Source organism: Nycticebus coucang, chromosome X (assembly GCF_027406575.1).
Source record: "Nycticebus coucang isolate mNycCou1 chromosome X, mNycCou1.pri, whole genome shotgun sequence".
Lineage (NCBI taxonomy): Eukaryota > Metazoa > Chordata > Mammalia > Primates > Lorisidae > Nycticebus > Nycticebus coucang.
Window position 1 is genome coordinate 32,864,600 of NC_069804.1, and position 13,259 is coordinate 32,877,858.

Consider the following 13,259-nt stretch of genomic DNA (forward strand, 5'->3'; position numbering starts at 1 on the left):
TTTTATTTTTGTCACATAGGCTGAGCTTTATTCAATTGGAGAATTCATGTAAATTGAAATGCATTCAATTTTATTATATAGCAATCATTAATATAAAATATCGTGTCTTTCTCAAACTCCCCATTTCCTCAACCGCAAACTCTTGTCACGCAGAATTTTTGAGCTTATTATATCCTCTTCATCCTCTAGTCCTTTTCATAAGGTAAAAATTGCCCCAACATCTTTCAGGCAGAGAACTATCACCAAGTTGAAGGAGAATCATGCCCTTCATGAATAGAGTCATCATCTTTGTGTGAAATTTCCAGAGAATATTTTGTGATGTTAGGACCAAAACATCTGTCCCTAGATTAGGGAATCAAATTTTTAATTTGTACTGAAGGAAATGTTTGCTGTTAATATTTTAAACAAATGATACTCAGCCTAATTCTCTTAATGGCTGATAAACATATACATTTTTAAAATAATACGTTTCTGTTCCAGTGTTAACCTACACACAGAAAGGAGAAGAAAACTTTCATTCATTGGGCCCACTTAATGTAGCAGGTGTTTTACAAATACTACCTTATTTCAGCCTCACAAACATCCTTATCCTCATAGTATAGAGGCTGAGAGAAATTCACCAATGATCGTACAGCTGACAGACAAAGTCACCAGCATTCCTATTCAGAGCTGTTCATCCCAGAAAATGTCCTTTATACTAGAGCACACTGCTGTTAGAATACATTCTATAGAAACATCCTTTCAGATTCCAGGCTTTGTTTGATCTTAACTAAGTAACCTAGTCTCTAAACCAACAGAAAATACAATATAACTTCTGTCAATTGACCATGAAAGGGACTGTAACAAACTGGTCAACATGGGGGCGTCAACATAAGGAACTGGACCTACAGTTTGGATACGTGTACGTGGGGCATGTCCAGCCTGTGAAAATCAGGTCAACTTAGGGAGGTGGTCAGCTATGGAGTTCTGCACATTTGAAATGCTTTGAGTTTCTAACTAAGGCGAAAGTTTCCTCATTGTGAATATCTGCAGAAAATTTGACCCGTATTCCCACAGTCCGTGGTGTCTTCTGTATTGTCTATGGTTTGTCCTGAGCACCAGCATCTTGCAGATACCCTCTACTCTGCTTTGGTTTGTACTCCTGCCTGGCTGAGCTGTGCCACATGTTGGCTCCCAATAATGTCCCAGGCCTTTTTCTGAGATTTACTGCTGCCATTGACGGCTCTGCAGCTCTGATATAGACACAGTCCCCCCAAGTGCCGTTATTTTACATGGTTTTGTCCGTCTCTGATTTTTTATTTCTGAAATGAGGAAAATTAATTTTTCATTTAAACTGAGCTGTCACATGTTAAGCACTTTATAGTGCTGCCAACCATCTTGAATGGCTACTTGAAAGACATGAAATGTAACAGAAAATTTAGAGTTTGTATCTACAGAGAACAGAAAGGGACAGTTAGAAGAAAGAAAGATGAGAGAAATAGGGAAGGAGAGGTATGGGGAGCTAAGGAATTCTGAAGCTATGGCACCTTGAGCTGCGTCAGAGTCATTGTAAGATTATTCCCAATGCAACTTTTCATTAAGCTGCTCACCGTGGCTATGCCAAAAGAGTCCACTGTGGGAAAATTGGGAAAGGTGACCCTAATCATTGCAAATAGTGAAATCAGTGTAAAAAATACATTAGTAATTGGCAGAGTATAAAGACAGATCTTGGATGTCTCTACCTACTTACTTACTTATAATCTATTACCTTTCATTTCTAATTAAAACCCAAAGCTAATGGGGCAGTGCCTGTGGCTCAAAGGAGTAGGGTGCTGGCCCCATATGCCAGAGGTGGTGGGTTCGAACCCAGCCCCGGCCAAAAACTGCAAACACCCCCCCCAAAAAAAAAAACAAAAAAAAAAAAACAAAGCTAAATTTAATTGTATTAAATCGATTATTCTTTATACATATTTTAATTATTTCTATTATTATGTATAATCAAGAGGTAACACAAAAATAGCCCCACTTTACAGCTGAATTTTGGATCTTTCATATATGAAAATAGAAAATGGTTTATGTGGAAAATACATTTGCAAAACTTTTATATTGTTTAATCAATCTTTTTTGGGGGGGAGACAGAGTCTCATTTTTTCCACCCTTGGTAGAGTGCTGTGGTATCACAGCTCACAGCAACCTCAAACTCTTGGGCTTAAAGCGATTCTCTTGTCTCAGGCTCCCGAGTAGCTGGGACTGCAGGTGCCTGCCACCATGCCTGGCTTTTTTTCTTTTTTTTTTTCATTGTAGTTGTCTTTGTTGTTTAGCAGGCTCAGGCTGGGCTCGAACCTGCCAGCCCTAGTGTATGTGGTTAGTGCTGTAACCACTGAGCTACTGGCACTGAACCAAGTTTCACCAATCATTTTTATATTAAACAAATATTTGTTGAGAGCCTACTATAGACGAGACATAATAGTATTTTAAGTGGGTGGTTTATTGAGATTTTTAGTCCTGGGTCTATTTAACTATAAAGCCTTAGTAACTTAATTAGGTAGTAACAAAGTTTAATCCCACATATTGGGTGCATTAATACATGGGGAAAATTAGAATGGAGAAATGAGTTAGTAGTCAGATAATTCAAAGAATAGGATTGCCCTTTGATCTATTAAATCAAGCCCAAACTATTTTACTGGAATTTTCTTTATGGTTGCCTCAATCTTTCACTTCATTTTGTATCTGCAGATATAGGCTTTCTGTTAGTGTAAGCTTGAATGATTTATGATGTATTATATTCATAACATCTAAAATGAAGGGTAATAGGTCGAAATGTTCAATCAGCTGGAATTAGACTTCAAATGTAATGCAGTTTCAATATTTCTTACAGTACTTTTCCCAATTGCTCAAAATGTTCAGCTCACATTCAATTTAGGGTACTGGATTTAATAGAATACAGTGTATTCATAACTTTCCTTACAGTGTAAAAGGAAGTCACAATAATATGCAGCATATTTTCTCTTGTATGTTTAGAAATTTCTTTTAAGTATCTTAAATGTATCTAAAAACACATACTATGTCAAGTGGTTGACAAGATCACAGAAGAAATTACCAGAAAGTTTCATCTATGTGTTGAAGCACATGCAATTGTCACTTAAAGGGCAAAATGTTGAATATTGGTTTGTTTTATATAATTCAACCTATCACAATTATAAAGCCTTGTTTTCCAACTTTAACATCCTGGTTTGGAAAGGAGTACTTTCTCGGATAGGTACAGATGGTGACCATTTCTTTTCACTTTACAAAAACTCAGAATAGGAGCAAAATGTATCTATCAGAAAATTGTATGATTTATACCCCATCACAAATAAATAAGAAGACCAAGCTTACAATTTTGAATTTCCTTTTTAAAGAGAGAATCACAAACTTTCCACTCAGATGTTTGAAAGAAGAGCAATCATTCCTTTTGTTTTTGGCTCGTAACATTTCAGAAACGACATCATGCAATCTGCCATCACTCGTCAACCATCTTACTAGGCATCCAAGTCCTCTAAAAAGCATTGTAGCCCATTAAGTGGTTAATCCAGGTCTGAGGAAAAAGCTATTGTTTTTAAGTCAATAAGATAAGACTTTATGCGAGTTGATATAAAATGTTTCACAAAAGATTTATTATTTAGCATGTATACATTAAGAAAGTAAAATTAGCATGGGATGATCTCAGGAAAGCAATGCATATTCTTGGATTAGACACTGAAGTAAATGTATGATAAATTGACAAATTCACATTGCCAATGTTATGAAAAATGATGCAGCAAAAAAAAAAAAAAATTAAGATGTATTTTTCATTTTTGGTAAGGGGGTTTTCCTAGTAGCTGCTAATTTTGTATGTCCTCAATCTGCGAAAGTACATACGAATGTTACAGAAGCCTAAAGCGAGGGCACTACTCACTTTCGGAATGCGTATTAGAAGTATAAAATGGCACCCAGATGTTTGGTTTCTTTTTGTTAGTAGGCCTCTGTTAATAGAGTAGTAGTTGCAAACACATACGTGGGTTTGCCAGTAACAACTCACAATTTGTGCAAAGTTGAGTCTTCGAAACTGAGCAAATTTGCTCTCAATTTCCCGCCAGCGCTTGCTGAGCTGGATCTGAGTTGGTTCCACTGCCATTGCGGCCCCATCACCAGACAAGCCCTCAGCTTGCCTACGCACTGCATTCAGCTCCTCTTTCTTCTTCTGCAATTCACGATCAATTTCCTATTGAGCAAAACCAATACAGGGCCCAGGGTAGTTAGCTAACCACATCAACCGATCTGCAAGCAGCAAACACTTCTCTCAGCAATTTCATAGGCTGTTGTCCCTTTATTGTCATCTTTCGAAATTTACAAATATGGAAGGCATCACTGTCATCCTCACCCAATGGTCCAAATATTATTTCAATTATCCTTTGAGTGCTCAGTGTTGTATGGTTTAATTAAGCAAATATTTAAGTTGATCTAACGTTTTCTTTCTTCTGAATTTCTCTGGGGTTTGGGGCTTGAACCAACTTGGGGTGATTACTCATTATTTATTAGGGACCATCCATACAGAATATAATTTAGAGGGTAAGTGAATATTTCTTTTTTTAATGTTTTGAGGAACTCAACAGAGAATGAAGCAAAATAAAAACTGTAAAATTATAACAGAAAAAACACATCTTCAGACAATATGTAAATAAATAGAGATTTGACACTGATTTGTGAAGATGCTCTGATGAAATGAATGTGCTAACATGAGAAAGAAGTCGTCCATATACCGATAAGTCATTAGTTCATCTGGAACAAAGATACACAGAGTCAATTACAATTTTACCAGAAAACACATGACATTTCTTAATTCACTTTACATTGTTCAAAAGCAAAACATTTTATTCATTCAACATTATGCCAATTGAATAACACTTAATACATTTACTAAAACAAAACACAATATAAGGAAATGCATCAAATCAAAGAGAACATTCATAGAAAAAACAAAAACATCAACATTTTAAATATGATCCTCACGGTTAAGTTAAAGTAAATAGACCGCGGCAATAAAATCTGGTATTGACATTCTAAAACAACATTACCTTTATTTTCCTTTCATCTCTGGGTTCAGGTAGGCTGGCTAATTTTTTTTCAATGTCATCCAAGCATTTCAGGAGATCATCAGCCTGCCTCTTGTACTGATACCACTGATGAGAAATTTCTAGAGCCTTTTTTCTTCTTTGAGACCTCAAATCCTGTTCATGGTGCAGATATTATTAAAATATCAATACATATGTACAGCATACTTCCGGTTGTAGTTATTTATAAAAAATAATCTGACTCCTTCATCTTTTTGCACAATTTAGGTTAAATTCACATTCAAGTAAAAGATTAAACTATGCACTTCGGGGCAAAATCTGTGATAGGTAGCTACAAAAACATGAACACCACATTTAAAGTATTTTCTCTTGGCGTGTTCAGATTTGTTCAGAAATCTTGTCATATTTGACTGGTTACGAGCTAACTAAATTGTGCAGCATATGTGAAACACTTTAATATGTGAATACAATTGACTTTACTAGATAGTTGCCCAAACACAGTGAGTTTGTATTTGACGTTTAAAATAGGTAAATTTCCAAAATTTATACTTTCATCCCTGGGCCTATCAACCAAATTTTAAGTTAATAAAATCAAGCAACCCTACATTCATGGTGATAGAAATGCCTGTTAAATGTTTCATAGACCATTAATATTTGGTGGTTAGAAATACAAAGTTATTTTAGTTATAAATTATTCCAAGCTATATGTATAGAAGTGTTATTGTTGCTCATATAGTTGGGAATGTACATAAAAATAACAATTGAAATGTCAGAAAAATGCTTTTCCTTCCAAGTCTTGCATGGGCCTACCTTATCTTGTCATGCCACATCCTGCTCTGAATGAAAAACAATTAACCATAAAGAAAGAGGAAGTGCATGTTCTCAAGTCAATCTGATAAGATACACAAAAGTGTCTCATGTAATAAATCAACACGGGAGAAAATCAATCATCCTACTTCTCACGAGGACACCCAATGTCTTCCTTGATCAATAGAGTCAGCCAAAATGCCATTTTATAACTCATGAAATCATTAGAGCTCTGCACATAGAGCTACACTTGAGAGGTAGCAAACGGGTTTATGCACAGGTTAAATTCAAACTAAAGAAAATATTGAATATCAAAGAACTTCTAAAAAATGCATTACATCGGAAAGTTTTGACCTTCCATGAAATCTTCCATAAGGACTAAAATTGGAACCACTGGAAGGTTAAGAAAGTTACTGAATATGGTGGTATAGATTGGTTTGGGAAGTAGAGCTAACAATTTTGATTGCTTATAGAATATATTTGCAAGAATGATCTAGATTTCATTCTCCATTGTGTTTAAAATTTGGATGTAAAATTTACTGTAGTTTACATTTTGTGTTGAATTCCCAAACGTCCTAGAGTACTGCTTTTTTCAAAGGTATCGTGATACAGCCACGTGAAAGAGTTGAGCCATGCCTTGTGACACAAATCACATCTTTGCCAAGAGAAAGGGCTTAGCAGTTTAAGTCAGAAATCTCTTTTATTTCTTAAACACAAAGTGATGTGTCATATGTAAAAATATTTAGAGACATCTTACAGGTTTCGTTAGAAGTATGCCAGATAATAACTAAACACTGCTGTTCAGTAGGACACGTATCTTATGACCAACATAGATACTGCTAAAAGCTTGGTCACAGTTGGAAGGGTGTGAATTACATAGCTTTCTGATTTTCTGAACACAATTATGGTTTGCTTTTGCACTCCCTCCAGGAAGAGGCCTTTTCTATTTACTATATTTATCAGCAGTTACCTTCAGAACACCTGCTGGCCAATTAGACTTTCCTTGTGGGTTCCTTGAAGGCACAATATTGTGTAATTACATTCTCAGCAGTGTTTATTTGGTTGACTATAGGGGGAAAGATTTTATCCTCTTATTTGCATATAGAAAGCAGACTCCATCCACCTACTAGGTCAATCCACCTACATAACTACAGGGCTCTATGAGAGTGATTTACAATGAAAAGCTTGGCAATTAACAGTATTAGAAAATAAGCCATGCATGCAAATAGTGAAAATTGCAAAGCATGTATAAAAAAAGGTTATTTTGCAAAATTTTCCATATGTCCGGTATCATCTCAAAAACTTCCCAGATGTTCTTATAGGAAAATCAAGTTTATCCTGTTTTGCCTGCACACTCCAGATGAGTCCCGTGGGTATTTGAAGCCATATACTACTGCTGCCGAATATGAAAGTAGCACTTCTTCTCCAAGGGCATTAAGATTAATTTTGAGGATTTGTATATAAATGAAATTACACTCTTGTAGATGCTAAGTTAGTTGCAAAGAGTGACTCTCTTAAACCCACAAGAATGTTTATTTAAAAAAATAAGGAGAATCCAGGCCTTATTAGACAAGTATTATGTTACCAAATAATTGGACCTACTATAAATAAAATTAATAAAGTAAAAGAAGCAGAAATAAGGGAAAATACAGATTGGTGATTTTGCAGATTAGGAAGATTTTCAATACATATACGAAAGTAGCTTATAAAAATGATGCATATTAGAGAATGTGTAATTAGTACGAATGATGCATTTTGATATCTTTTGATTACTATTCCGAGAAAATTAATTCAAGCAAAAAGCCGTAAATGTTAAGCAACACAAGTTTCAAAATCAGACACCACTCAAAAATGTTCCAAAAGACACACACTGAGCAAAACGAAAAGTGAATTTCTGGTGACTGAGAGTCTTAAGCAGATTTTATTTATGCACAATATATTTTACCCTACATATAAAAAAACACACAGCAAGGTATATTATAATTTTAGCTCTGATACCTTGAGAGCATTATGTTTTGTCTGTAACAGCTGCTGTTTTATCTTTATTTCCTCTCGCTTTCTCTCATCTGTGATTCTCTGTTGTAAGTTGTCTCCTCTTTGCAACAATTCTTTTACTGTACCCTCATTGTCTTCATTCTGATTAGAAACAACAAGTACAGTCTTCATTTTGGTTTTTTTAAAAGCTGTACATTGTTAACAGAGATAATAAAACATGTTATTTAAACACACACAAAAATCCAATTTAAAACTTTCAGGGACTGCTATTACAGGATACTGTGCACATAGCCTTGCTTTTATATTTTGTGCTTTAGAATGAAAATCAGTTTCCCCCCCATCTAGTTTTAAGAGGCATATTTTTAGAGGCACGTGTATGAAGATGGGGGGAATCTGGTACTTCTTCATTTCAGACAAGATGTGAATTACTGTGAAAGTGTTCCTTCGCTTTGGTTTTTAGCATAATTCTGGGAATCAATAAGTTTAGACAAATAATTCCATCATTTATATTTTTAACTGATATATGGGAATATAGATGTGTACATAAATGTCCATATGAGATGGCAGCAAATCTTAAAATATTCATAGACTGCTAAATGAAAATATTTCGTTTTATGTTCTACCTAATAATCTCGGCTTTATATCTAAAACCCAAATGTCCAAGTATAGGAGAAATACCAGAAAAAATATTAGAAAAAATGATGTGCTAATTTATTTTTTAAACAATTTCTAAAAAGTATATCATATAGGCACGTTGCCTTTAAATAAATAAGATCAAACAAGTGTTAAAATATGGAGTGGGAAATGGCTTTCAAAGTTTTCAACGTGCATTTTGTTCTTTCAGACTCTAAGAACAATATTTTCGTTTTCTTTCTTAGAAATGAAATTATTTGAATAAGTGCTAGTCTAACATAATGGCATACGTGACCGTGTGATTTTTCTCTTCAGTTCCTGTCTTTCTTACAACTCAGAATATTCAAACTTTCCATCCAAGAAGCTCATCATGCAATGGTACTCAAGGTACGCCAATGAGTGGAGGAAAACGAGTAATAGACAAGTTGAAAAAACACGTGTATGCGTGTACATATTTAAATCTATAATGAATGCTTGAACTACAACACACAACTAAAGACTTATTCATCTTGTCTAAAGAGAATAGGATCTTCTATTAAAGGGAATAGGATCTTCTATCTTCTACATATTTATAGTCTGTAAAAGACCTTCCTTAAGTCCGGAGCATTTGGTAAGGCTGAGGACAAAATAACACACACAGGCACACACATAAAGGAAACCCATTTCACTTCTTTCCCTACACCAGATGAGGGCACTAGGGCAGTGTTGGTGGTCAGCCCAAGAGGTAAGCAGCATTCTTTTTCATCTCGGTGCCCTCTGGTTTCTTCTTTGACATGAAGTAGAGGTTGTTGTAATTCAGTATCTTGGAAAGCCTCTTCTTGTCTTTCTTTACATGAGCTGAGTTGGTAAGGCCACCAAACCCCATACCCAGGGAGTACTGATTGAGGCAGCTCCAGGAAGTCAGAACTGACACCAGTGGGAACTAAGATCGGTGGAAATAGTTCCACAGACTTATTACCTAAAAATTATATATTTCCTTCTGATGTCATTTACAAGAATTGTCTGAGAAGTCTCCAGCATTAATACACGTCTGAGAAATCTCTAGCTTGATGCATGTAAAGGTTAACAATGCTAAAGAGGTGACGGCAGAGAAAGGGGGTTAAAGAAATGGTGAAAAGGACGGTGAAGGGCGGGAAAAAAACAAACAAAAAACCCTCAGTGAATAAGTATTTGATACAGGAAAATTCAAGCCAGAGAGATATGTAAAAGATATTTTGAAATTAATTAGAATTGAAGGAATACGTTCTGAGGTTGGGAATAGCCCACATGGTCATATTTCTTTACTCCCATGAAATAAGCAGCATGAATTGATACAGATTTTAGACATACACTGTACTATTTATTCATTTTGGTAAAGCCACTTTGTGGGAAACTTTCATACACAATGTTTATATTGTGTATAATCACCCCTTCTCGGCAATAAATGTTCTACTACCAAAACATGACTGACAAAAAATTGCAAAATACTAGTTGCATTTCTTATTACATTTTTAATTATTATTATTTCTTTTTGATTTGACTCTTCTTTTTTTCCAAAAACATTTTGCCCTTGAAGAGTTTGAAAATTGTATAGGTCAAAACAAAATTGGTGAGCTATTCAGTAAATTCAAAAGTGCTCCTGTGTGGCCATACAATAGTAATTTGGAATTCATAATACAAGGTCAAGGAGAATACTTTGCATTTACAAAAATCATTAGACTTCTAAAACGTGCAAAATGTTTTGAAAATTCAGTTGGAAACTGGAGTTATCTAATTTCTTTCCAAATATTTATTCATTTTCACTTCTAGTTCATTCACACTTTTATCACAACCAATTTACCATATCTTTATTGAAGTCTTCCTCTTTCAGATTCACCCCCTGCTGAATTTCAGCCTCCAGTGGTTCAAGCAATTTTTGTATATCTGAGTTAAACTGCTCCAATTCCTTCAAAGGAATGGAGGCCTAAAAAAAAAGATAGTGCTAATTTAAATCAAACTTACTTTTTATTAGAAACATAAACCAAAAGAAATACATTTATTCAACTTCCTGTTGCTAAACTAATGACATGCATTATATTTCCATATTATATTTTATAAAGGTCTTGAAATACAACTGGGAAAGTACCCGAGGATGCAAATAAGGAGAAACATTTAACATCACCAGAGCTGAATATACATGCAAAATAATGCAATTCATCATTCTCTGTTATCAACAAAAGTCAACTTACACATACATTTACCTGGACAAATTTTTAATATTCTAAAGTTGAATTTGATCTTATTTTAAACATTCTGATATAAATACCATGTGGGCAAATACGTCTTGTCAGAATTGCCTCATTCATCAAATAACAATAAACTTAGGTAGGAATGCAGAATTGTCACCTTATCCCTAGAAAAACCACATGGCAATTTGATCAGCTATTTTAATGGCCTTTTTAGCATGGTGAAATTGACAGGCATGCTATTCTAAGACAAACAATGCCATTAGCTTGCCTTAGGAATAGTTTCTTTGGTGGCATAAATAAATTTAAATAAATGAACCCAGAACATTTCACATAAAGTATTTGAATATATGTTTTCCAATGTTACAGATATCACAGTTTCTTTAATTTTAAAACTGATAATACCACAGTCTCAACAAATTTTAAGATCCCTTGATTTTATAAACAAAACACTTGAAGTGATGAATGAAAAGACATTTTAAAAGTAGGCAAGATTTCCCTATTAGGTTAAAGTTCTGTTAATAAAATACATTTGGATTCTCTTGGATTTTTTTCTTTTAAACACTGGAAAATATTTTCTATCTGATAGCTTTTGAAAACCCAGATGACATACAGGAATCTGATTTTCTTTCAGAGCTACAAGTTTTCACTTTGTAAAACCAATTCAAGAATGATCCTCTGTGTCTTATGCCAGGATGATTACATTTGTCAATCTCCATTTATCTTCCCCAATCACATTCCCAGGTATACCTTTACTTTATTAGATAGCAACTGAGGACAATAAGAATAATTGCTCAAAGCCAAACCAAATATCTAAAGGAAGTCTGGTAGTAATGAAGAAGTGAATAGTCAAATGCTCTTCAGTGCTATTCACAAGGCCATGATTTTCACAGGCAACACAAACACATATTGTATAGGCACTTCCCCATAAGGATTTATGAGGTTTTTTTTTGTTTTGTTTTGTTTTTTTGTAAGAGACAGAGTCTCACTTTGTTGCCCTCGGTAGAGTGTTGTGGCATCACAGCTCACAGCAACCTCCAACTCCTGGGGTTATGTGATTCTCTTGCCTCAGCCTCCAGAGTAGCTGGGCCTACAGGTGCCCGCCACAACACCTGGCTATTTTTTTTGTTGCAATTTGGCCAGGGCCGGGTTTGAACTAGCTACCCTTGGTATATGAGGCTGGTGCCCAACTCACTGAGCCACAGGAGCCGCCCATTGATTTATGAGATATTTTTTAAAAAGTGACTTGCTATCATATTAGGTTTTAAATCTTAATGATTATTTGTCACTTGAAATATCATAATACTTTTCTGAACCAGTTCAGATTGATAATAATTAAATATTCCTAAAGGATATTACAGTTTCTGTATTATCAGCATACTACTATACTTTAAAGTCATACATTGTTCAAAGGATTATAAAAGTAAAAAGCTTAACATCCTTTACAATCATAACATACAACACCAATGTGGTGGTATTTTATGTTATTGAAAAGTTATTCACATTTGCTAACATTTAATAAAAGCAATTACAGTGGTCTCCGTGATGTTGTGAATATATGAGGATGAATAATGCTCAAAATAACTTTTATTGAGCATTTGGATGTCAAGATAGCATGAGTCTATTTGCAGTCAGAGTTACCTGTTTCATTCCACCAGCTGCTTCTCTGGCTCATTCCTCCACACACTCAGAGTAATTCCAAAGGCTCCGAACTTGGGCCTCTGTACTTCTCTCTCAATGCTTCTTCCATAATAAATTATATTTTCTTCCTTGAAATTAACTGTGATTTCTATGTCTCCCAAGTCTATACTTTCAAATGTTATCTCACTTTTGAAGTCCAATCTAGACTCCTCAATAACTAGAAGTCTCCCTTGAAGTTCAACACGCCTAGAACTGAGCTCATTACCTTCCTCTCAAATTATTTGCAACACCAACTTGTCTAGTTCTGTTCACAGAAGATCATTTTTCTCCATCATCTAGGCTTAAAATTTAAGTCATATTGTTCTTGAACATCTTACTACAATGTATAATAACAGGAAATAACCGTCAATTCATTCACTATGATCCACGTCCTTGCTATTTTCCCAAAGACTCCATATTTTCTAGGTCTCACACAGGTCTAAGGCAATAACTTGTGTATAGGTACAGAGAATCCCCTTCCTGCCAAATCATTTCCAGCCTGTGCACAGTGATCAGATCAATATGTATCAAAAACATTGCTTTCATTATGCTATTTCGTTGCTCAAGAACCTAGGCATCCATCAAGTACAAATAGAATAAAGTCCAAACTCCAACAGATAGTCAAAGCTTCCCCTAATCTTTCCCCAAGGACATTTCCAGCCTTATTAAAATACTCCTAATATAGACCTTTTATTGTGGGCTATTTGGTGATGCCCGTTAAACCTCCTTCAGGGTCCTAGAATGTTTTTCATCCTTTGGTGGAAAATGAATGGTGAATGAGAACTACAGGGATTGAATCTGGACTCCACCATTTACTAGCTGAGGGACCATGGACAAGTTATTTATCCTCTTTGAGCCTCAGTCTTTA

General features: G+C 35.0%; 1 protein-coding gene across 6 annotated transcripts in view; it reads right to left on the bottom strand.

Moving 5' to 3' along the window:
- The window catches only part of DMD (dystrophin), a 2,416,375-nt gene that overhangs the window by 1,360,008 nt on the left and 1,043,108 nt on the right, over positions 1-13,259 (bottom strand). For all 6 annotated transcript variants that reach the window (XM_053581215.1, XM_053581214.1, XM_053581218.1 and 3 more), the window contains 4 exons: positions 10,327-10,449; positions 7,878-8,015; positions 5,076-5,228; positions 4,040-4,222 (listed from right to left, as the gene is read on the bottom strand). In XM_053581215.1, the coding sequence (XP_053437190.1) occupies positions 4,040-4,222; positions 5,076-5,228; positions 7,878-8,015; positions 10,327-10,449 (597 nt within the window). The remainder of the gene's footprint in view (positions 1-4,039; positions 4,223-5,075; positions 5,229-7,877; positions 8,016-10,326; positions 10,450-13,259) is intronic.